The 26464-nt window shown below is 41.7% G+C and overlaps 1 protein-coding gene across 4 annotated transcripts in view; it reads left to right on the top strand.

Annotated features, from left to right (window-relative positions):
• The window catches only part of Usp45 (ubiquitin specific peptidase 45), a 62214-nt gene that overhangs the window by 11322 nt on the left and 24428 nt on the right, over positions 1-26464 (top strand). For 3 of the 4 annotated variants that reach the window (XM_013110260.3, XM_005066230.4, XM_021224674.2), the window contains exons 5-9: positions 156-256; positions 14027-14169; positions 15124-15219; positions 17420-17550; positions 22216-22303. In XM_013110260.3, the coding sequence (XP_012965714.1) occupies positions 156-256; positions 14027-14169; positions 15124-15219; positions 17420-17550; positions 22216-22303 (559 nt within the window). Of the gene's footprint in view, positions 1-155; positions 257-14026; positions 14170-15123; positions 15220-17419; positions 17551-22215; positions 22304-26464 lie in introns of those variants that run through there. The other variant, XM_021224676.2, reaches the window with a different exon arrangement.

The raw sequence follows: 26464 nt of genomic DNA, 5'->3' as shown, positions 1-26464 counted from the left end.
GGTGAGGATCTATGTGAACTGTCCCTTGTTTATTGCCTACCTTCCCCTTTGAGTTCCCTATTTCTATGTAATTAAAGAGAATTGTTAAGTGTATACCTGGCATGTATTTATTGAAAGTGCTTTCATAACACTGGCTTGCCTTTTATATTTTTCAGGTGTTATGAATGTAACGAAAAATTATTGACACAGTGTAACAAGAAGGTTTTGGCTCAGATAGTTGACTTTCTCCAGAAACATGTTTCTAAAACACAAACAGGTAACTTAAGCAATTTGCTAAAGCAATTTAGGTTAAAGTATGATTTGTACTCTGCGTAAAGAGGTCATAAAGAATACCTTTGGGGCGGGAGAAAATTAAAAAAAAAAAACCTTTGACCCCTGCACCCAGGAGGGAGAGGCAAGTAGATCTCTGTGCATTCTAGGCCATACTGGTCTACATAGTGTGTTCCAGTCCATCCGGGACTACATGTTGAGAACCTACCTCAAATACAAAACAAATCACATCTTTGACTTCACTAGACTTTTCTCATTCTGTAATTTGAGGAAACATACTTTCATACATCCCTAGCTAGCAGTCTCATCTTACTATCATATCATGTTAGGTATGTGTATTTCTAATGTGAGAAACAGAAGTATGTAGCTAGCAGGAGCTGTAACATGTAACAGTCCTAGTTTGAATTTTGTCTCCTACACTATTGGCTGTGGGCTTCTACACCTTAGTTTCCCTATGATAAAAGTGGTGTAAGAATTCTGTTTTGATGGCTTCTAGTCAGGTACGGTTTGCCTGGTGGTGGTGGTGCACGCCTTTAATGCCAGCACTCGGGAGGCAGAGCCAGGCAGATCTCTGTGATTTCGAGACCTGGTCTACAAGAGCTAGTTCCAGGACAGCCTCCAAAGCCACAGGGAAACTCTGTCTGGAAACCCCTCCCCTCTAAAAAAAAAAGAATTCTATTTTGAGGAGTGTTGTGAAGCTTGACAGTAATACTTTGGGAAGATTTAGAAATAATGTTTGTGAAAATACTGGACTTGTCCTGACACAGTTTTGGAACGCGGTCTGCTGTTGTGTGTTGCACAATTGCAGTGCTGTTCTGATCCTAACGTAGGCCGGACATCACTGTTGAGGGATCACGTTGCCCTCCAGTCTGCTTGCTGGCCCCAGTTTTTAAGTTTCCAAGGATTAACGTCTGTTTGGGCCTGTGAGATGACTCAGTGGGAGAAGATGCTTTCCGGCAAGTCTGGTACTTTGGGTTCAATCCCTGGTACCCACATGGAGGGAGGAGTCTGTGCATATGTGGATACTCATTCCAGGGTACTTGTGTAGAGGCTGGAGGACAACCTGTTAGAATCTGTTCTTGTTTTTCACCATGTGGGTCCTGAGGACCAGACTATGTCATCAGACTCAGCAGCGTGTCCTCTTAAACAACCCCCACCCCACCCCCCATCCCGTTGGTCCTTGAGATGCCTTTGAAGAAATGAACTGCTTGGAATGTAGTACTAGCAGTGGGAAGGTTTTTATAAAAATATAGTTACAATAAAAATGCTGGGATAGATCCCAGGGCCTTGTGTGGGGTAGGGAAACACTGTACCAGTAAGCTACATCCTCAACCTTTTGGTTGTCGGACAATACAAAAACAAACAAAACAACAAGAGCAAAAAACCCCATAGTTTCCAATTGTATTCCAGTATGTAGTTGTCTATGTTAGCTCCCAATTGCTCTGAAGAGGTGAAGTCAGGAGGGGGAGATATAAGCCCAGCTTCTGGACAGCAAAAGAAATCATTAATCTTATCACTTCTCTACTTAACTTGTTTGACAAGCATTTGCATGGTTCCTACTTGGTCTTAGGTCTACCAGTCATGGCTCAGTTTCTACTGAAACCAGGAACCAGGGAGATGTGGGGAAAGACCCTGAGTGCTTCAGCAATTGAATCCAGAGAACCTCACATTGTATTTGCTTTGTTGCCCTAAGGACACATGCCAGCAGTGATGGGGAAGCCATTTTTTTCTGCATTTCTTACCTTAGGTCTCCTAAGGTTTTCAGATTTCTTGAATACTCAATTGCAGCAAGACTGCTAGGAAGGCAGTATGTTAGTTTTTCATTGCTGTGACAAAAACCTGAGAGAAAAAACTTGTGGGAAGGATTCATGTTAACTCCCTTATTGTCTTGTGGTGTCAGAGGCTTTTGTCTATGATCAGCTTGCTCCCTTGCTATGGACTTATGTTGAGTCAGAACATCATGGTAAGTTGGTTTGGTTTTTTTTGTTTGTTTGTTTGTTTTTTTCTGAGACAGGGTTTCTCTCTGCAGCCTTGGCTGTCCTGGAACTGACTCTGTAGAACAGGGACTTAAACTCATAGTGATCCTCCTGCTTCTGCCTCCCAGGTGCTGGTTAGGCCTGTTCTACCACCACCTGGCATTTTTTTTCTCTTTTGAGTCAGAAGATCACTGTAGTATGAGTGTGTGCCACAGGAAAGTTTTCCACCTCATAGTGGCTGGGAAGCAGAAAGAAAGGAGTGAGGTAGGAAGGGTACGATACAATCCACAAGGGCATGTGGTTCACAGTGACCTGCTTCCTCTCCTGCTAACGTTTCCGTTACTAGCACATCCCAAATAGCAACCTTCACCGGGGTGCAAGCCAAGTGCATGAGAGTTGGGTGAGAGCTTCGTATTTGGATTAGTTCTTTTCCTAATGCTGTGATAGAATGCCATGACCAAAAGCAACTTAGGGAAGAAGGGATTGTCTAGGCTTATAGTTTCAGAGGAGTGAGAGTCCTTCATTGGAGGGGAAGCGTTGAAACAAGGGGCCAGTTCAGGAACCAGAGGTCACGTCTTCAACTGCAGACACAAAGCAGAGAGTGATCTGGCAGTGGGGCCATGCTGTGACCTCTCAAAGCCTACCCCACTGGCACACTTCCTCTGGTGAGGCCACATCAGTACCACGGTGCCACTCACTGGGGCCCAAGTGTTCAGATGTCTGAGCCTGTGTGAGACAGTCTCCTTCAAACCACTGAGGTATTGAGAACATGTGCTTTGAGTCAGGGGACCTGGCATTCAGATGGCTTCAGTCGCTAGCTGTGTGACCTCAGGTGCTCATTATAGCCTCATTTTTTTTTTCTTTCCTTAGCACATGGTTGTTTTTTCTTGGGCTACTTTAGAATTCTTAAAATACATTGAAACCATGAATTCAGAAGCCAAGATCATCCACCTCCAGAAGGTCTGATGCTTTCTTTTGCCTCTGTAGGCACTGCTCACTAATAAGTTAATGACAAACAAGTTTTTAAGAGGAAGATAACTTCACTGGGAGTTCTGATGGCTGTTCTGAGCCCTCCAGGTACCCATAAGCAGGCGTGCTCACTGGGAAAGGAAGCAGTAGTGGGTGAACTTGGCTTTTCAGCTGGTCTCTCGGAGGATGAACAAAAGAAATCTCTTGAGGTGGTGGTAGCCTAAGCCTCAGCAGTGCTTGAGGGGCCTTGAGTAGCACCTAGGAAATGGAACTTTAAGATAGCTGAAGGAGACTTTCACAATGAGACATTTTTGAATTCATGGTTTCCAAAAGTTCCAGCTACTGTGCTGCTTAGGCAGGTTCTGTTTTGAATAAGACCCCATGGCATGTTGGAAGAAATCTGTCATACTGTGGAATGAGAATTGCTGTCAAGGAGGAATTTGGAAGAATGATACCTCTGATCATGCAGTTATTAAGTAATATTTGTGAGGTCTTTATCCAGGTCAAATGCCACATACCATAATCTAAAAGGATATGTGCTTGGGTGGGAGGAAAATAATGATTTTTTTTCTTTCTTTGTTTATTAATTTTTCTTTGTATATTAATTGCAACATTCCTCCTCCTTTTCCTCCCTCCAAACCCCTCCCTGCTCTCCTTCAAATTCATGACCACTTTTTTTCATAAACTGTTATAGAATGTATATATGTATTTGTATATACATATATATTCCCAAATAGAACCTCTTGAGCATATGTAATGTTACCTGTATGTACATTTTCAGGGCTGTCCATTTGTCACGGGACAACCAGTTGGTGTGTTTGGTCCCTGGGGAGGGTCTCCTCTCTCACTCACAGATTTTCTCAGTTGCCTGTCATTTTTGGGTAGGAAAGAGTGATATTAAACAAATTCTTTTTGTGGTTTTGCACTAAGTTGAAATAATCACTGAGAAGAAAGCTGGTGCCAACTCCATGAGCACAGTTCAAGTGATGCAAGGCCTCCTTTCTAACACTTTTGATGTTATTTATAGGAAGTCTAGGTTAGTTCCCCATGCACCACTGAAAACAAGGAGCTCTTTGAGTCTGAAGATTTTGATGTTGCTGCCTCTTTGTACTTTTGAAAAATGCTTGAAGCTCAAGGAGCTCTGGTTACGTAGCTATGTCTCTCAGTCTTTGTTAGAAGTGAAATGAAAAAGTTTGAATGTTCACTAAAAAACGTCAATAATTTCATGACACTTAACATAAATACTACTTTTTAGGAATGATAAATACTTTTCAAAGTTGAATGAGTAGTGTTGTTTTACTTTTTTGGGGGTGTTGGCTGGAGACAAGGCATCTCTATGTAACCCTGGATGTCCTAGAACTCACTCTGTAGAGCAGGCTGGCCTTGAACTCAGAGTTCTGCCTGCCTCTGACTCCCCAGTGCTGGGATTCAAGGCGTGTGCCACCACCAGCCATCAGAAATAGCTGTACTGTCATCTTGTTCCTGTATCAGGAGTGGCTCCAGCACAGCTCCAGTCATTAGACGGCAGCTGCAAGGGACACACAGAAAAACTGGGACAGGGTGGGCCAGGCTCTGATGGAGAAACCAGAAGCTCAGTGTGGTTATTGAACAAAGAGGAAGTGTTGTATATGGACAGCTGATTTGAGCAGTTTGGGTTTATAGTGTACGGCTAGATCAAGGAGATAGACTGGGTTTATAGTGTACGGCTGGATCAGGGAGGCTGGTATAGCTGATCATAGTAGGAGCAGTCTCTGTAGAGGAGCAGACTTCACACTGTAAACATGGGGTTGGGGGCTATGGTGGACATTTTGAGCTTACACTATCAACATTCACACACAAACCCCTGAAGAAGGTTTTGCTAATCCTTTGATTCTTTCGTGGGGAAGGCCTTACCACTCCCATGGAGCTGAGGCATCGAGTCCTTGACATGGCCATGCCCATGTCAGCAGCACACATTCCCTTAGGACCTCACACGCTCGTGCTTCCTCCGCTCCCCACGGGTTTACTGTGAAGACTCCATGAAAGTGAGAAGACAAGGAGCATCTTGGGCTTATGAAAGGACTTTTGGTCTTAGGAACCCTGAGCTTCCAAGGAGGAGGGTGTATTCAGGCATATTGAGAAACTTCAGACTAATATGTGTTTTCTGTCTTCAGTTTTACCTGACTACTTTTTTTTTTACCCTTGTCTTTGTTTTGAGATACATTATCTATTTAGTACACTTAGACTCTAACAGCAAGCAAAAGCACACTTTACTTGGTGCTTAGGGTGTGTGTGTGAGAGAGGGTGTGCGTGTGTGCGTGGGTGCATGTGTGTTTTCACTCCTAAATCCATAGTCTTTGAGGAGTGGATTCTAGTTGACATTTTGTCTGCCTCTAACTTGGCTAGGCAGTAGTGCCTGCTGAATTAAACCGAACTGGAACAAAGCAGTTGTTGCTGAGGGCATAACGGAAAACCTTTGTCATTTCCATCCTCCCTGAATCCTGAATATCTGCTTGTTTGTGTGTGTTATAATGCAGCAAGTACAGTGGGCTAATGGTATCTAATCTAACCTCGAGTAAAAGAGCCAAGGATATTTATGTAGAATAGCTTTCTAAGCCAAGATCGGAAAGTTACTTAATTATAATTTGTCAGAAAGTGAAAGCTGTGTTTGAGGCAGAAGAATCAGGTTGTTGGTGAGGGCGTCTATCAAGCAGGAAGGATGGGTTTGGTGGTGCGGAAGATGGTGAGAAGTGAGGATCAAAGTAGGAGCAGATGTTTAAGGGACTCCTGCCTGTAGGATTTGTGCTTAGGATAATGGAGAACCACTGCTAAATGTTATATTTTAAGCAGGTTATTTGACTCATAATGCAAGACAGATAGAAATGGATATTCCATTATCAGTGACATTTATCATATAACTAAATAAGTACATGTCTCTAAAGTTGATGATTAATTAACTAGGAATTCGACTTTGAGAATAGGTGAATTGAAAGTCGAGGGATTGTGGTGGAAACAGTTTTTCTTCAAACTTCTTTCAGCTGCAGAAATGGGCAGATTAGCATTAATGCTACATGACTGGTTTAGGTAATTGCATTAAGCAAGTGAGATGAATCCAGTGCAGGTTCCCAGAAGAATGCTTACAGCTGTGTAGATCTCACATCTGATGTTTGAATTTGTGTGTTTGCGGGGAGCTCACCCTTGTCATATGCGTAATGAAAAGGTCATGGATAACAAGACTGAAAAGGGGCAAAAAATAGCCTTGCAAGATCCAACCAGAAAGATAGATGTTAAGAAGTAGACCAAAGACCTGGAAACAACAGAAGAGTGAATAAAGTTGGCAGAGCCCGTGGAGAGGGAAGGACAAACAAAGCGCAGGGGGCTTTTAGGGCTGTGGAAGCTGTCCCATATGACTAGGGCGGTATCTGTCATTGTGTATTTGTCCAGCTGAAAGGGACATACACCACCAAGAGGAAACTTAATGTAAACTGTGGATCCTGGGTGATAATGAAGTGTCAGTGTAGGTTCATCATTCCTAACAAATGGACCATTCTGGTGGTGGATGTGGATAATGGAGAGGTTTTGAATGTGTGGGGATGGGGTGCTTGGCTCCATTTTTCTTTGGCTTTTTTTTTTTTTTTCTCGAGACAGGGTTTCTCTGTATTGTTTTGGAGGCTGTCCTGGAACTCATTCTATAGACCAGGCTAGCCTCGAACTCACAGAGATCCACCTGCCTCTGCCTCCCGAGTGCTTGGATTAAAGGCGTGAGCCACCAATGCCTGTCCATTTTTCTTTGAACTTAAAATCTGCTCACAGTTTTTTTTTTTGTTTTTGTTTTTGTAAGCTGACCCATGTACTCTGAAAGGTTCATTAAGCCACGTTACTTCAGTAGGCTTGTATAACTAGATTATACAAATACCAAATACAGGGATTCCTAATGGAATACTGTTGAATATTGGTTTGCTTTTTGTGAACTACACAGAAGATTGAGAGTTCCACGCTCTTTCTAGCAAAATTTAGCTCAAAATGTCAGGCTGGAAGGATACTATTTTTATTAGGACTGAAGAAAACAAAGCATGTACTGTTGAGTGCAATATGCTAATGCTTCTTGGGATACCAAAGACCTGAAGTGTGTTTGTTTTAGAAACTGTTTTTATGGCCTCCCCACTCCCCCCCCCCTTTTTTTTTAAAGTAAAACGTTAAATGGTTTGATTAGGTTCTGAAGCTGAGGATTAAAATACTGTGACCTTATATAGTAAAAATTAGAAAGTGGTTTAATACCTTGTAAAAAGATAAATACAGTTTCTTCTGCCATAAATGTAAATTCTGCTCCTATTTGTATTTTCACAAGATGAACACTGGTTCCATCCCTGCCACTGCAGAGTCCTGTGAGGCAGTGGCTCAGGTGTATTCAGGGTTTGCTTCACCTGTAAGCCATGGCAGAGGAAGGTCTAGCTGCTGGAGGGGTAATGGATGTTAATACTACTTTGCAAGGTGAGCTGAAGTCTGTCCTTATCCATGAAGACTCCGCACTTGGAATCTGTGAGGCTGCCAAGCCCATCCGTCGCTATGTGCTTGTGTGGGCTTTTGTTGGGCTTGCATGTGTCAGGTTGGTGGAGACCCTTTGTGTTGAGCATCAGATCAACCTGATTAAATGTCTTAGGGTCACTATTGCTGTGATAAAACACCATGACCAGAAGCAGCCTGGAGAGGAAAGGGTTGATGTCACCCACAGTTCCGCATCAAAAACAGCAAGGACAGGATCCTGGAAGCAGGAGCTGATTCAGAGGCCAGAGAGGAGTGCTGCTTACTGCCTTGCTCAGCCAGCCTGCTTTCTTTATGGAGCCCAGGACTGCTATTCAGGAGTGGCCCCACCCACAAGGGACAGGGTCCTTCCATATCAATCACTGAGAAAATGCCCTACATGCTTTCCTGCAGCCCAGGCTTATGGAGGCATTTTCTTAATTGGAGTTCCCTCCTCTCAGGTGACTCTAGTTTATATCACATTGGTTAGATACTAGCCAGCACAGCTGACCTCTTGTCAACTTGACACACAGGTACTTTACTGTAAGCCACGTCATTTCCTTTCTTACTCATCCCCGAGATCACACATTAATATTGACGTTACAGCATAGAGCATCTTCCATACTTAAAAGGCTCCACATTCTTTAAAATTTCAAACACTTAAAAAAATCTAGTCTCTTTAAAATAGCCAGTCTCTCTTAAAATCCAGACTATTAAAATCCAGTGTTTTCCAACTGTGGTCCTGTAGGTGGAGATCTCACGTAACCCACAGCACTGACCAAGCCCATTTCTCCTATAAATTAAATAAGTTGAATACTTTCTTAATTAAAGAGGGAAGAACCAGGGTACAGTCCCAATCCGAACAAAGCAAAACCAACCCCCAACTGTGAATAACTCAAGTGTCCAATATCTGGGATCCACTCATGATCTCCTGGGCTCCTCAGAAGGGCTTGGGTCACTTCTCAGGTTCTGCTTTTGTCTTCCAAGCTCCAGCTGGCTCCTCTCATTACTGTTCTTGGTGGCCATCCCCTGGTACTGGCATCTCAGATGCTGGATCTACTGCGGCAAGTGGGCTGCACTTTCATCAATAGCCTCTCATAGGCTCTTTTCTTGGTGCCAAGCCTCAGCTTCTCTGCAAGACCTCTTCAGTCTTGGACCTTTACCTGACACTGAGGCTGCATTTTTACCCATAGTCTATCCTGGCTCCTCACAGTGCCAAGCCTCAGCTGCTCTCCATGGCCCCTTCACACCTTCAAAACCCAGAACCACCCAGGAGACTCCTACACTACCAAGTTTGACTGCCAGCACAAGGTACAACCTTAGCCACCTCTGGAACACAGCCTCTGTGCTGACCCTGAGGCAACACTTCCCAGTCTTCACCTCAGTGATGTTGGTTTCTTCTCAATCACTACTATAATATCTTCGCTCCGTCTGACCAACATCTATTTTCTCAACAAAGCAAGTGTGTTTCTTCAGTGGTTCTGGTCTCTTGTTACTCACAGCTGATACCTCAGCCCCAGCTAACCAGATTCTCAATTCAAAATAGCAAACAGCCCTATGGGGTCTTCATGGACTCGAGCTTCCTCTGGAACTTCACAAGCCCGGCCTCCATTGTCTGCACTGCCTTCAACGCTCTCATCTTCCAAGATCCTACACATCAGCCCACTGAACTCTCAACACTCAATGGCTTTTCTACTCCAAATTTCTAAAGTTTTTCCACAGTTCTTCCCAAAACATCATGGTTAGGTTGGTCACAGCCATACCCATGATCCTGGTACCAGTCTGTCCTAGTTAGGGTTACTGTTGCTGTGATAAAACACCATGATGAAATGCAACTTGAGGAAGAAAGTTTGTTTCACTCACAGTTCCATAAAACAGTTCATCATCAATTGTGAGGGGAGTAACTTGGGTGGGACAGGATCCTGGAGGCAGGGACTGATGCAGAGACCATAGAGAGGAGCTGCTCACTGGCTGGTGCCCCCTGGCTTGCTAGGCCTGCTCTTTGTGTATGTAGACTACAGACTTCCAAGGTGAGGTACAGAGTTATAAAAAGCCGTAAGAAGACAGCCACGGCTACACAGAGAAACCCTGTCTTGAAGAGAGAAAAAAAGGGAAGGTTCGTTTGCTGGGTGGTGGCAGCACATTAATCCCAGCATTCAGGAGGCAGAGACAGGCGAATCTCTGTAAGTTCAGGCCAGCCTGATCTACAGTTAGTTCCAAGACAGCCAGGGCTACAACACAGAGAAACCCTGTCTCAAAAAATTTTTTTTCAAAAGCTGTAAGAAGTGTCGATAGAGGTATAAGTGTAATGGTCCAGTCTGCAGCACAGCAACCAAAACAAGAAATAAGCGGAAAGCTAGAATGCCGCTGTTCTGTGCATTCTCATTCTATAGAATTCTAATGTGAAGGAATATATGCTGATATTGTAGATAGAATATGCTTTTCAAATAAAATAGCCTTGAAGTCCTGAACTTACCTTTTCTAATAATGGGCACCATTTTTATTTTTAGTTGTGGGTAAAATGAGGTAAAAAAATGAACAGCAATAAAAAAATTGTATGCTTTTTAAAATTTTTTATAGAAGCTTTGCCTTTTTCATTGTAGCACATTCCACAAAAAATTCTTGGAGTTTAGTCTTGAGGATATTTGGTTCTGTGTTTATAAATGAGGTGGAAGGGTTGTGGTGTGCTCATTTTCTGGCATGCTCGCCTAGATTTGCCTAGGGATAGAAACCAGGAGTTCAGACCCCAATAGCACATAAACTGGACCTTGTAACAAAGCCACATATACCTTTAGATGTAAAATATTTGATTAATTCAGACACCCCCCTCTTTTAAACTGGAATCTTAGCGCTCAGCAGACAGTTCATTAGTGAATAGATGTACAAAATGAATACCTGGGTCCTGAAAGTTCTGCTGAGATCATACCATAAATTCAAAGTTTTATGTACCAGCTCTATGCTTTCTGGTCATAAATCATAAGTATTCTATATAAATATAAATAGTGGTTCACACAATACTTGGCACACTGTAGGCATTCCATAAACTGGCTTTAAATTGTTCCATATTGGGAAACTTCCCCTATTATTTTAAATAAAAAGTAGCTTTCAGAAAATACTACTCTGTTTTCTGGTTAAATTATCTGACATATTTAATATATAAGCCTAATAGCCTTGTTAATCCTGGATATTTTCTCATAGACTTGCTGTAAAAGTAAACAAACAGACCCTTGCCACTTGTATGAAGTGGCCATTTAACCGTGAAATCAACTGTGTTTATTGCTGCTGCCCCGTGGGCATGTTCTTTCTGGCAGTGGGGTCCATATTTGGTGGCTGTGCGTGGAGAGCCAGGTGGTGCTGTGAAGCATCGCACAGTGAAGCATGGCTAGCTCCAGATTTGACATTTGTCATTCCTCACTGCTGAAGGGAAGGGAGAAAATCTGTTTTTCCATATGTTTATGCTTTTTTTTCTTGCCCGCAGTTTTGTCCAGATGGTCTTATGAACATTGTTTACTTTGGGATGTCATCCCAGATGTTTTAAAAAGTGATGGATGAATGAGGTACAGAGATACGCAAAGTGTATATCAAAACAATTTTAATGTTACTTATTTCTAGGACTGTTCTTTTCCAAGTAGATTTGTGTCTTTATCTGTAGTGACTTTCTGTAGCTTATTTCTCCCAACCATTTGTTTTTTGTGTGAAAAGGTAAACGGATAGGGCTAGTGTGGAGTTCAGTTGATAGAGTGCTTGACTAGGACATAAGAGTTCTCGGTTCGGTCCCCAACACTTAATAAAACCTAACATGTTAATAACTGTAATCCTGAAGGTTGGAGGGTGAAGCAGGAGGCTCGCACCCAGGTAAGCTATGTGAGTGCTTGTCTCAGATGGGTTACATATTAGAACAGCACTTATTTAGAGTGTTAAAGAAAGGAGGGTTTTTTAAGGATTCATTTGTTTAGGGCTGTATGCACCCAAACCTGTAAGAAGCTTAGCCTATGGTCTTTTATAGTTACTTTCATGGAACATGGGTCATTGTTAGGAATTTAGGTTGTAAGGTGATGGACTTATAATTGGAATATCACTGTTATGTCCTTGAGCAGGTCACTTAACCTGTCTGAAACAGTGCTGGGATTAAAGGCATGTGCCACCACACCTGACATAGAAGCATTTTCTTAGTGGCGTAGCCACTTGTAAGGAGCCATTGCTTTTGTAAATGGCCCCTCACCTGGGATCTTACATGAACCACTAAAAAATGGATCAGCACAACAACATCTCTGGCAGCACAGCAACCATGGGACATAGAAATGGCATAAGCTGGGAAGCAGGGATCAGCAAGAGTAGGAGGAAACCAAGAATTTAATAAAGGAAGTGAGTAATGCAGAAAACATATTAGATACATGAAAATGTCACCCATTATTATATAAAATTAATATATGTGAGTAAAAGAAATAAGAATCCATTTCCAGTGACTATCTGCAAGACCAGACAACAACTCTAGTAGAAATCCAGCCTTTTTGTGCCTGATGAATTCCTAAAATGTACATGATTGACTTGAGTGTCTGTGTTCTGGGGGGGAAGTTGTGTGCATATATCAAGGGATGATTATAAAGGTGTGAAATTCACTGTGTAGTTGAGGATGACCTTGACTCTCTGATTTTCCTGCTTCCCCCTACCACATGCTGGAATTACTTGCATATGCCACCAGCCTGGTGCTCTGTGTTATAGGGAATGAACCTAGGGCTTTCCTGTATGCTAAGCAAACCGTCTGTGAAGTAAGCTGCATCCACAGTCCTCTGTCTGATGATCCTGAGTCACAGTAATCTTTTATGTAGATATGAACAACATGTCAGTGTGTAAATGTTAGGAATTGTTCTTCATTCTTACATTATCATTGAACACAAACTAATAATGCAATTTTCAACTGGGTGTGGTGTTAACTTACCTTTAATTCCAGGACTAGGGAGGCTGAGACAAGCTCAAAACCAACGTTGTCTACATAGCAAGTTCTACTAGGCCAAACACAGCTACATAGACCCTGTCTCCAGAGCTATATAGACCCCATCTCAAAAACAAAATTAAAGTGCAATTTTAAGATCTATATTAGTTAGCATCTAAATTGTCAAGTACAAAGCACAGCACTCAGGTTTATTAGATATTTTACTTTTTGTAGTATACTGTGATCTCATTAACTGTTTTAACATTTAAATTTTCAAACTCATAGGAAAATTTTGCTGGTTTTACCGAAGGGCATCACTGTAAGGAGGTAGTTTCCTGACCTGGTCCTTTCTTCTGTTGTCATCTTTTCATTGAAAATTTTCCCTCTGATCATGGTGTGGTGATGCTTTCCTTTAGTCCCAGCACTCTGGAGGCAGAGGCAGGTGGATCTCTGTGAGTTTGAAGCCAGCCTGGTCTACAGAGTGAGTGCCAGCGCCGCCAGGATTACATAGTGAGACCCTGTCTCAAAAAGAAAAGTTTTCCCGAGTGGAGCTGAAAAGATGGCTCAGCAGTTAGCTCTTGCTGCTCTTTCAGAGGACCTGGGTTTGATTTCCCCTGATCCACATGGGGGCTCACAACATGTGTAACTGCATTCCCAGGGGATCCAGTGCCCTCTTTGGCCTTTGTGGGCATCAGGCATGCTAAGTAGTTCACTGGCATGTTCATCAATGAAAAACATTCCTCTTACCATTTAATCTCATAAAGATCTATTATCAATATGCAGTCATTCTGTAATCATCTACTTTTCTACCCTTATTACTTTGATATTCACTCTGTACATCTTGAACTGATGTATCACGCAGCCTGAAGTCAGTGGTTTGTTCCTTTGTTTGTAGCCCAAGCTGACTTAAACTCTATTTATTGCTGAAGATGGCCTTGACTTTCTGATCATCCTACCTCCACTTCCTATGACTCAAGTGTTCGTTATCATTTTGAACCCTTCTGTTTTCTTTGGCAGAAGAACAGTTTTTAAGCTCATTTCTCACCTTTCCTACCCGAGACTTTAAGTATTCATTTCTTCTCTTGTGGGGAATTGTATTCAGAAGGAAGAGCTTTTCTGTTTGTTTTCACTTTAAGCTTTTACACTCATCAGGAAATTATTCTATAACATGATGTTAGGGTACAGATAGCTATATTAAAATAATATATTCAATTCAACAACAGTAAAATATACAACCAAAGATACTGTGTTTGTGGTCTTGTCCTTCAGGAACACCGATTCAAAGATTCAGTCTTATTTGATTTTAAATGATGTATTTAAATTGTCAAGTGACACATTTTACATCTCATGTAAGTTTTCTGGAACTTTTGTTTCATAGGTGCATTTTCTAGAATCATAAAACTTTGTGAAGAAAAACGTGAAACAGGTGAAATAAAGAAGGGAAGACAAGGCAGCTGTGTGCCATCTGTGAAAGGAATTACAAATTTAGGAAATACTTGCTTTTTTAATGCAGTCATTCAGGTAAGTTATCAGAATGATGGCAATTATCTGAACTAGTTAATATGAGTATAGGTGCACTGTAACATGTAGTCTTCCTGCCAGCCTGGTTCCAGAGCTGAGTCAGTCCCAAATGAACATACAGGAGGCTATATTAATTATGAAGCTGTTGGCCATTTGCTTGGTTTCTTACTGGCTAGCTCTGACTTGATGATTGACCCATAATTACTAATATATAGTTCTATAAGGTCTTATCTTACCAAGAACGCAGACTTGTGTCCCCTCTTCTCGGGAATCATATGGTGACAAATCCCTTCACTACATTTCTCAGAATCCTCCAAGACTCCTAGTCCCACCTGTCTTGCTTCCCTATTGGCCAACAGTGCTTTATTTACATATACACAGGACTTCCCCATCAAGGCACCTGTAGTGTAGTCTGCCCAATGACTGTGAAATGTTATTCTAGAAAGCCCTTTCTGTTTTTCTCTGTTTCGGTAGTTGTTGGTCACTATCACATGTGTACTCAACAGTGCTACTTGGAAACCTGTTGTATTTTTTTTTGTTTGTTTGTTTGTTTTTCGAGACGGGATTTCTCTGTATTGTTTTGGAGGCTGTCTTGGAACTCACTCTGTAGACCAGGCTGGTCTCGAACTCACAGAGATCCCCCTGCCTCTGCCTCCCGAGTGCTGGGATTAAAGGCGTGCGCCACCAACACCTGGCGGAAACCTGTTTGATAGTTTCATTAGTCATACTGGCAGAAAATGTGAAGTATGTTCATTTACATCTTTAAGATTTTAAGTAAACATGTTTTGCTGTGTTGGATGAGATTGGGAGCTTTGAGAGCACTGACGTCACACTAGAACCACACTAACACAAAGCACTGACGTCATCGCTTCAGAACCACACTGACTGAACAGAGAGCACTGACGTCATCACGTCAGATCCACACTAACTGGATGGACGCTTGACTCTGTTTAGAACTTGGCGCAGACTCATGTTCTCTTTGAGCTGATGAACGAGATAAAAGAGGATGGCACCAAGCTCAAGATTTCTCTTTCGTCAGCTCCGCAGTTGGTGAGTAGCAAGTGCAGCAGCTACAGAAACATAATAACCCGTTTCCAAAGTATTTTCTTTCTGTTTCCCTAAGCTACCGAATGGAACTGTAGTATGAGGGCTTTAAAACATAATTCAAAAGTACTTTGTAAAAATAAATAATCAGGTAAGGTTTTCAGAAATTATAGTTGTAAGGTATGCTATGGTTCAGAAACATAGGTCAAATAGGAAGAGCAGTTGCTGACAGTCAAAGCTGGCCTATAATACCCAAAGCTAGGCCATGTTCCTCGGACAAAATAAGAACAAAGTAAGGTCATTTTGTAATTTATCTAAAAACAGATGAAAGAAGTTTGCCGTGTAGAAAACCCAATGCCCCTGTTGGATAGCATGAGAGTGAACAACAGACACTTTAGCAAGCTTAACCTTGGTCATGAGGTAGTCTGGTAGAATTACCTGTCTGCTGAAGGCTTGTGTCTAGAGAAAATCTTCTTTTTTTAGGTTCTATGCCAGATTACTCAACCAAAGTCCAAATTTTGTAGGCTCTTATATTACCCCCTTACTGAGACACTAATGTACCTTCTACCAAGAATGTACCTTCCACCTCGTAGCAACAAGTAGTTGGCTTATTTTATTTAGTTGTATTTGCATTTTGAATGGACTTTTTCTGGAATGGAATGGCACTAGTAACTGATAGTAGTTATTGAGAGCTAAGGTAGTATTTGTGCTTGTAGTCCTGGCCAATTTGTATGGGAGGCTGAAGCAAGGTGGTAGTTTGATCCCAGTAGTTCAAGGCAGCCTAGCCAACATGGTGAGACCCTCATATTTAGTAAAAGAAAACGAAAGAAAAGAAAAGGCATAGGGTGTGAGTACTCGTGTGTGGGATTCCAGATTCTTTGCAGGCTCAGGTACAGGGGATGCTTGGGAGGTCGCAACACTGTCATAGCCAATTTGAAAAAGCAAAACAAAACAAACAGGGCTGGGTGTATAGCTCAAAGGTGAGTGTTTGCTTATTATACATTCAGTCTCTAACACCAGGCAAATAAAATAGAAAAGTAATTGCTTTGTATGTATGTGCACATAGAGCAAATACATTAGTGGAGAAAGTATGGTCCAGGATCTGGCTTTTGAGAGCAGTTAAAAAAGTGTCCATGCAATGTTCTGTATCACACCTCCCTGGAGGCCACAAAAAAGAGTGGCCACACAGTGATCTGGATCACAGCTCCCTGGAGGCCACAAAAAAGAGGTTCATGCAGTGATCTGGACCACACCTCCCTGGAGTCCCAGATGGATTATCAAGGAAACAAAACTTGGTGGGGAAAAAAGTCCTTAGCACAATTGCTACTTTATTGAGCTATATATATCTCCTTTAAAAGATGATGTAACATACCAATTCTGTCATGTAATTCCCCATTCCTTCATTTATTAGTGAAAGGTTTGGGAAAAAGTAAGTGAATTTTTAAAAAATGAAATAAAAGGAGGTCATGACTACTCCTGAAGTATGGAGAAGACTTTTGTTATAGTTATAGGGAGAATGCAGGCAGAGTCCAGGCTGAACATGGCCAGCAGACTAAACCAGACTACAAGAGGAGCAGTTGACTAAGGTGGCCTAGCCAAGAGGCCAAGAGACCAGTGGAGAGAAAATGGCCGAGTTATGATAGCAATTGAGTTGGGGGAAAGGGAGGCAGAAGCCCAGCCTCTGAGAGGGAGAGGTTTAGGTACGGGGTGGGAGAAGTACCCAGAGGAGCCACAGGCACTGAGTGATGCTGGGAGAACCGGGAGGAGCCACAGGCACTGATTGGTGATGGAAGAGCTGGTCAACATTCGCTTTGATAGGCTCCTCAGCCATTTTCCCCTAACAAATGAGACCCAACAGTAAGGTGAAGATCTGGTATATAATTTGTGTTTATTTGTGAATTTGTATAAATACCAAGCATGAGATTCCTGGGGAAATTCTCTGTTCTTTGGAGTTCATTGTTCCAACTGCAATATAGTCACATTGAGTGATTCAGTTGAGTGACTCGTCTCTTTAGAATACCTGCATTTCTGCTAGGCCAGTTACAGCACTTAATCCTGTTTTCTATATTTAAATATTTTATATGTGAAGGACTTAAAATTAATACACTTAAGACAGTTTAGTTAGTCTTTTAGATATTAAGATTCTTGATAATATTTTGTTTGAAAATTATGTATGTCTGACGTAGCATTGATCATGTTTTCAAAGGATCCGTTAGTGGTGGAACTTTCAAGCCCTGGACCATTGACTTCAGCCTTGTTCCTGTTTCTTCACAGCATGAAGGAGGCTGAAAAAGGACCACTTTCTCCTAAAGTTCTTTTCAACCAGCTTTGCCAGAAGTGAGTGTCTACATTCTTAATATGAACAATGAGGCCACAAAGTCCCAATGCGTTCCCACTTAACAAGGGTTTTATCCCTGCTCTGTTGTTGTAGTTGCTGCCCAGACTGCCAAGACAAAGAAGCAACATCTGTCAAGGCCATGCCTGTATGCCTTATGCAAATTGTCACCATCCTCTTTAGAAGTGATTGCTCAATTCCATTTTATGTGTTAGGAAACAGACTCAGAAATTAGGCAACACACCTAGTATGCGGGCAACAAAACTGAGACTCAATTCTCTGATATAGTGTTAGGTCTGAAGTTACAGCTGTTTTGTGTTTTGACAGGCTGAGTTGCTTGTGCTACCTGCACGTAGCGTTTCTGGGGGTGGAGCTGAATGGTCTGGCTGGGGCTAAGCAGTTCTTCATGGCTTGGGACTATTGCCCAAATATTAAATCGACAAAGTAGTATAACAAAAAAAAATTCTTTTGTTGGCATCTCACGTGTGCCAGGCAAGGTCTACCACCAAGCTGCATTCTCAGACTCTTACCTTCTTCATTTTACAGATGAGCTTTAAGACAAATAGAGCTTATGTGGATTTCTGCAGGTATTAGCATTTGTTTAAAAGCAAAATCTTCATATGCCTGGAAATAAACATATGCCATAAAGGGCTTACCAGACTTTATGTCTGCAAGAAAACTAAAGCAGAGAAGCAGACCTCAGTCTCAACAGGCTGAGACTGCTTTACTGAAACAGTGAGGGGCCTGGCCCCAACCTGTCCACGGGATGAAGATTAAGCTCATTTAGAGGGGCTGAGGAACATACTGCCAATGCCACTGGTTGATAATAAGACCACTACTCCCCCCTCCTGACGCCCTCCCCTCCCCCGACAGGGTTTCTCTGTGAAACAGTCTTAGCTGTCCTGGAACTCACTCTGTACACCAGTCTGGCCTCGAACTCACAGAGGTCCACCTGCCTCTGCCTCCCAGGTGCTGGGATTAAAGGCATAGGCAACGACTGCCCTGCCACTGCCACAATTTTCAAGCCAAATTTGAAGCAAGCTTTAATTAAATACTGGTCAGGATGATGGACTTGGGCCAGGTCCATTCCAGAGTTTCCAGAAAAATGGCAATGAGTCACCTTTTGCATCAGGTCCAATCAGGAGCAAGCATAAATCCTAACGCATTTCCTGCCTGCGGGGAGCGGGGGGGGGGGTTTGGCATATATCCTAACATATTTCCTGCCTGTGTACCTCCTGCCTGCATCCTGTCAAAGACAAGCATACTCAGAACTGGGAACTTATCTGGGTCATCTGGTCCAATCGCCAGTGCTCTTAACTGCTAAGCTACCTCCCCAGCCCCTGTGTCTTGAGGATTTTAAAAGCCCTCTCATGTGTGTGTATTTATGTGCACTACATATGTACTAGTGTCTTCTGAGGCCAGAACAGCACATTGGATCTCTGGGGTTGGAGTGACAGGTGATTGTGGGTATGGAGAACTTAAATCGGGTGTTCTGTGAGAACAGCGGTTGTTCTTAACCACTGCACCATCCTCCAGCTCTTCTGCCTCACTCAGGGCAGCACGACTCTTGTTAAGTGATACAGTTTCAATCTGAAATGCCCTTCAGAGACTCATGTGTTTAAACACCTGGTCCCCTTAGTGAGGCCAAGAGTATTGTAGCCAGGCCCTGTGTCCGGGCTCAGTGTCCTCTGTGCTCCCTGATCCACCAAGATGTGAATAATCTGCATAACACACTCCTACTGCCATGAATCAGCCTGATCTAGTTGCCATTTCCTCCCCGCCATGATGGAATGCACCTTCTGGAACTCTGTGCTCAAATAAAGCTCCCTTCATTTCAGGTGTGCCTGTCACATATATTGTCATGATGAAGAAAATAATTAACATACTAAGGCACATTTCCTATGAATGTTCTCCTATTTAATAGGCTGAATGTCTTCATACATTCAGTATCTGTTAACTTTTTTTAAAAGTAAGTTTGAAGATCACTTGATATTGGTACCTCAGATATGCTCCTTCAAACATTTTATAAGGTATTGGATTATGTTTTCCAGTTCTCAGTAAAAGAATAATAATAAGAAAAAAACCCTGGTTTAATTTTGTTTAGCAATTATTTAGAAGCCAATAAACAGTTTGTACATGAATGAGACAGAGGGGTAGGAAGGCAGCTTCTTTGTTCAGAAGTGATCTCCACCCTGTATGTCTGTCTGCTCGAAGACCACCAGTGAAGGAAGATACCAGAAGGATGCCTGTTTCTGTCTTAGTTGATTTCACTAGCGCCGCTTGATATTGACAGCACAAGTCTATTATGGGATTTCTACCTCTTGTGATTCCAGTTGTGGAGGCTCAAGTAACACTGGGATTTGTTTCTAGCCTGAGTTTCTCTGATCTACTCCCACAACCATTCTCTAACACGAAGCTGTTTGCAGCTACCTAATAAAAGACTAACTGGAATGGTGTTTCCTCTTCTACATTAACGTCACTGCCAGTTCGCATAGCCTCGTGGCAGGCACATCAGTGCACTGCAGGGTGGATGCTAATTATGAGATAATGAGGAATACTATTTAAAGTACTAGACTCTGGGCCATAAGAGCTGGGTTGGTATCTGGTGGCATTTAGTTTGTTCCTCTTCAGTCTTCTCAAGTAGAAAAATGTAGTTCATTTTTATAGTGTCTTTAGCCGTGCTGTTTATATCAAAGGAGATTTTATATCTGTGTATGTGTATACATGTATTTGTATATACATATACATTCACACACACATATATCATAGTGAAATTATTGTAAATTTGTTTTGTACTGTGTTAAATGCTATTCTGTGTTCTTTTCATAGAATTCACCTTAGATTAGACTGCATACTAGGGTTAACTTTCATTTAAGACATTTATCTTGACTTTGGAATTTGATACAGACTTTAAAACTTTTTATTCACTTGTATTCATTGTATAAACAGTTGACTTCATTATGACATTTTCATCATGTTTGTTATATACAAATTTTGCACCCCCTCCCTCACTGGTCCCTTTCTTCTTCCCAAATATTCCTTTTCACTTTCATATCTTCTTTTGTTTTATTGAGATTTCCACATCCGAGAAAAACATAAATTATTCTTTTTGGGTCTGGCTTCTCTGACTTAACATTTTGATCTGTTCATTCATTTATCTGCAAATGACACAAAGTTTTCTTTACGCTTGTTTTAAAGTCTCTTGTGTAGCATGCATTTTCTTTATCCACTTGTATATTGATACTAATTCTGTATCCTGTGACTTGCATAACTTGGGTATGTTGACTTAAATGTTCAGTCAAGAAATGCTGGGTCGTGTGGTCACTCTGCTCTTCGTTTCCTGAGGAACCTCTGTATTGATCTCCATAGTGGCTGTGGCACTGTACATTCCCACCAACAGTATATGAGGGCTGCTTTTCCTTCACATCTTTGCCAGCATTTGTTGGCTTCTTGATGTTAGCCATCTGACTGGGGTGTGTAGTTCTGATTAGAGTTTCCCTGTGACTAAGAGTATGGACTTTGCCCCCTATTTTCTTGGCGATCTGTGTACGCTCTGTTCAGTGTTCATTTCTCCTTATGTTGCTGGGTTGTTTTCTGTGGGTTTTTTTTTTTTTGCTCTTTATGTAGATATTCTAGATACTAATCTAGTAATTTATGGGAAGGATTTTTCTTCATGCTGCTGGCTGTTAATTTTTCTGTGAAAAGTGTAATTTCATGCAGTCTTGTTAGTTTTTGCTATTTCTTAAGCTATCATGCATAGCACTTAACTATCTCATTCAGTCACACAGGAAAGCTAATTATTAAATCCATAGAAGGAATATATGCACATGTTTATCAATGTATAGTTATATTAAGATACATTATGTAAATGTGAAACTGTATTTCTTCCAAGATAAAAAACAAATGAATATTTATATTAAGATACAGAATGTATCTTAATCTTTTCATTCTTTAAGTTAAAAAAATAAATTACAGAGACTTGGCTTTGTTGTTTTTCTTGCTGGCTGTGTGACATTGCATATTATTTTAATATCTCTTCTGGTTCCTGTAGTCAGACCCTTCGGATGGGACTGCCAGCTCCTCAGTAATGACACAGAATTGTAAAAGCTTGGTTGATCACTTAAGCTCATTACTGACTAGCTCTTACAACTTAAATTAGCCCATTTTTTAAAATCCATATACTTTTTGTCTTGTGGCTTTACTGCCCTTACTCTGTATTGTGCAGGCTGCTTCCTCTCCACTTGACTGGTGACCCCTTCCTTCTTCTTTCCAGCATTGCCTGAAAATCCTGCCCAGCTATTGGCCACTCAGCTCTTTGTTAAGCCAATTAGAATGACACATCTTCACAATGTACAAAACGGTTATCCCACAACAGGTCCCTTACTTATAGCTTGAGAACAGAGCACTTCTGAGTGGGATTGTTTGGGGGGAGGGGGTAAAACGTGAAAACTGTCAGTACTATATGACGTACCTAATGGAAGGTAAGTACCAGCCCAGTGCTCTCATTTGCACTGGGACAGGAAGAGCATTTTGTCTGTTTAATTGGGAAGAGGTAAACTGACCGTTAATTTATTTCCAAGTGATCTTAAGTAAGACTGATGTGTTACTGGTCATCTGTGGAATGATTATTCCTCTTTTTCTTTCTTGCTTCTGCTTCAACATCCTAGGGCTCCTCGGTTTAAAGGGTTCCAGCAACAGGACAGTCAAGAGCTTTTGCACCATTTGTTGGATGCAGTGAGGACAGAGGAGACAAAGGTCAGATTTCTTAATGTGTGTCACGTGTTCTCTTTAAAGCAAGGATAATAATCTGGAATAATTTCTGTAATTTTAAAGTATAGTGCCAAGCAATTTTTGTCTATATTTTTGCCTTTCTTCAGTAAGATTATTTCTTTTATACTTTGTAGCCCTGTTTTCCCTTTTTCTTAATGTCCTTCAGCTCTTAAATCAACTCAAAGTAGCTTAGAAACAAAACTCACTGTGGTATATATCTTCTGTCCCAGCTACTCAAGAAGCTGAGGCAGGAGGATTGGTGGACTCAGGAGTTTGTAGTGAGATCCCTCTCCAAAAAAAAAGAGTCAGGCATGAGTTGCATTCTTTTAATCCCAGCACAAGAGAGGCAAAGGCAAGCAAGTTTCTGAGTTTGAGGCCAGCCTGTTCCACATAGTGAGACCTTGTCTCAGAATGCTAGGAGGGAGGGAGGGGGAGAGAGAGAGAGAGAAGGAAGGAAGGAAGGAAGGAAGGAAGGAAGGAAGGAAGGAAGGAAGGAAGGAAGGAAGGAAGGAAGGAAGGAAGAGCAGGGTAGAAGGTTGTCTTAAATATTGAGGCCAAGGTATATAAATACAGGAAGACGAACCATGGTCTAGAAAGCAGTCCCCTTGTCCCCTTGTCCCCTTAGTCTCCTTTCCTCTAGTTTCTTTGACTCTTTAGAGTTTTTTCACTTTTCAGATGTCAGAACAGTGTTTACTTCTCATGCTGAATCCAGTGCAGTTCTCATCGTAATTCAGAGTCACATATGCAAAGCCTAAACCGGCTGTGGTGATTTTGAGTTCTCCGAGTAAACCTTCCTTGCCACATACTAGGTTAGCTTCCTCCTGTGGCCAGGGAGTAGAACTTCAGCTTTGTGAGTCAGGAAACGGTCTCCACAAAGAAGAGCTGCTAAAGCAGGCTCTGCAGGGAGTGCTGTTCCAGCCCTATGCAGTGGTGTGCTAGTTGTTTATTGGCCTTAACGTGACATCAGTGGAATTTAACTCATTAGGGGATCTTATGTAGATAATATGTAATTTATCAGAGAGGGTACAAAACACTAAAGATGTCAGATACACAGCACATATCCTACATTGCTGTGCTTCTGATGTATTCCCTAAAAGTACACGTTAGAAACATAATCACTAAAGTCACATGTTAATGGTATTAGGAAATGGGATCTTTGGTGGCAATTAGAGCTAAATAAGGTATGAGAACGAAGAGGAGGAGAGATCCGAGCAGCACATTTGCCCTTATCACATCCTAAGATGCCTCCCACCACCATGTCAAACGCCAAGGCCGTCCTAAGATTCTCTTCTCTTTTCTCCCTTGACTTTTAAAAGATGGGTCTCCCTTTATAGGCCAGAGTAACCTTGAATTTGAGGCTAATTTTATTTATTTTGTTACAGAAACAGAAAATAGACTAACACTCTATTTTCTCCCTTATAGCAGTTATTGCTAAGGGTTCCTAACAGTTGGAAGCCTACTTTTAGCTTCAGAATTACTGTCTAAGCATACACTATAACTACTCTATTAGTTATAGATAATAAGGTAAAAACTTCTCTTCTCCTCAAAGCAAGTACACTTCTTAATCTTTTTAGTAATCAGAAATATAGCAGTCAAGTGTAAACAAAGTGTTTCTGTTCTTACAATAAATGTTATGCAAGGTAACATTTCCCTTTCTCCCCCCTTCACTCATCCCAGCGCCCCACAGAAGCTAAGCAAATACTCTTAAAAGTCCAGTTTCTTTGAACTGTAATATTTTTTAATGGCCACATTTTAGTGGAGAGAGGTGGTAGGGCTCTAATATTGTCTTAGACATTATTTCTGCACAGCAAAGGCTGTGTTGATTTCTGTGTTCTACAAAACAGTGTGCACTGTAATTGTACCCTTTGCTGACTTCCTGACTCACTCACTGGGTTCAACCTTTGGATCTTCACACTCCGTCTTCTTCAGCACTCTGAGATTCTGAGGTTACCTTCTGTTAAGATTTTTGTCATGGCCTAGCATGGTGACACATTCTAGTAATTCCATCACTCTGGAGGCAAGAGGATAGAAGGTGGTAAATTCTGGGCAAGCCTGGGCTACATAGTGAGGCCCTGTCTCAAAAACCAGCTGTACGAAAGAAAGATTTGTATGATTTTTTAAAAACCTTTCTTGAGTTACAAGTTTGTCTGAGAAAGATACCATTCTTTTTAATTAAAAAAATCCCTTTTTCATTTTGTATACCAGCCTCAGTTCCTTCTCCCTCCCTTTCTCCTGTCCTCCCCACCTCCCACCCCCATCCACTCCTCAGAAGGGGTAAGGCCTTCCTTGGAGAGTCAGCAAAGTCTGGTATACTAAATTGAGGCAGGACCAAGCCACACCCTGCCCCCTCCCCCCCATCAAGGCTTAGCAAAGTTTCCCTCCATAGGGAATGGGTCACCAAAAAGCCAGTTCATGCACCTGGGATAGATAAGTCCTGGTCCCACTGCCCGCAACAGATCAAGCCATGCAAACTGTCACCCACATTCAGAGTGTTGAGTTTGATCCCATGCAGGTTCCCCAGCTGTCGGTCCATAGTCTGTGAGCTCCCACTAGCTCTGGTCAGCTGTCTCTGTGGTTTTCCCCATCATTCTCTTGAGCCTCCTTGTTCATATGATCCCTCCTGCCTTTCTTCAACTGAAATCCGGGAGTTCAACCCGTTTTTTGTGTCCGTCCTTTGTACCCAGATGGAGTTCTGTGGGTACTGTTAAACAAGTTTATTACAGCTCTTAATGAGAACTGGAGTGTTATATAGATTATTCCTTCTGGTTTCCTGGGGATTTGTAGCTATTTTGAATGTATTGTCATTTGAATAAGTTGGTGGATAACTACTGCATCATGTTTTACCTGTTTTTTTTAAAAGATAAATTAAATTTCAGAGACATTAACATTTCCCTGAGCTAAAATTTTATTACATTTTCTTACAGATTTTATGTTTTTTTCTACAGAAGTATGTTTGTTATGTGATAGTCATACATCATTACAAATTAAAATCTTTTTCTACGCATTATTTTTCTCTGCTGTACGGCATCATAAAAACCCAGGCAGTATATATTGCCCTTATTCTGCTAATTGAAGGCCATAGATAGTTTGACAAGATTAAAATGTCATGTCTGTGGATGGATTTAGCCTCACAGGCGGAACAGTCACGCTGCTTGGTTGCAGTGGGTCGGCAGACGGGACCTGCATTGTCTTGCCTGGGAATGTGCAGATGCTGAGTGTGCTGTGGTGCATCCGTGTCACTGCCCTGGCTTTTCTGATGGCTGCACTGTTATGTCTGCCACCAGAATTGTGGAGAGATGACTTAAAACAACTGACCTTCAGTATAGTTCCCTTAAGGCTTTTCTTGTGACTATAAGGTTGAGGAACGTAATACTGCTAAATTGAATATAATGCTAAAGGGGGCATGGGGTCAAATTACACATGTTTGTGTATGTGCAGAATATATAATCACATTTACTATAAGTGCTTCTTTTATGGGCAGCCTTTCCACCTTCAGATTCAAGCTTTATTTGCTTTTTTTTCCCCTTCTAATTTGAGCTTTCACTAAGATTAGACTTACTATTTTAAAGATACATCATTTTAATTCAGTGTTGAGTAAGATTATGTCAAAGGCAGAATGTCTCAGCTAGCTGCACTCTGCCGTGTGTGTTTCAGCAACTCCATCCCTAGCTTTCCTTTTCTTATAGCATGAGTAAGTTTAGGTGGTGTGCGTGCGTGCGTGCGTGCGTGCGTGCGTGCGTGTGTGTGTGTGTGTGTGTGTGTGTGTGTGTGTGTGTGTGTGTGTGTGAGTTTATTATAGATCCATAGATCCCCAGTCCCAGGGGACCCAATGCTCTCTTCTGGATTCCATGGGTACCTGAAAATATGCACATACCTTACACATAGGCACATATAAATAAATAATAAACCTTGTTTAAGGTTGATTTCAGACAGTAGAGTTGGGTTTTGGTGAGTGTGTATATATGTGTTCATGTGTGTGTTCCCATGTGTGAGTGCATGTATGTTTCTGCACAGAGACCCAAAGTTGATTTTGATATTATCCTTAATAGTTCCTCCTCCTGTATGTTAAAGCAGTGTCTCTTACTGAACCCACAAGTCACCCTCTCAGCTAGTCCAGCTTGCTAGAGGATTCCTGTCTACACTTTT

Source organism: Mesocricetus auratus, unplaced genomic scaffold (genome assembly GCF_017639785.1).
Source record: "Mesocricetus auratus isolate SY011 unplaced genomic scaffold, BCM_Maur_2.0 Super-Scaffold_6730, whole genome shotgun sequence".
NCBI classification, from domain to species: domain Eukaryota; kingdom Metazoa; phylum Chordata; class Mammalia; order Rodentia; family Cricetidae; genus Mesocricetus; species Mesocricetus auratus.
The sequence above is the reverse complement of the archived record's forward strand: the minus strand, read 5'-3'. Positions and strand labels throughout refer to the sequence as shown.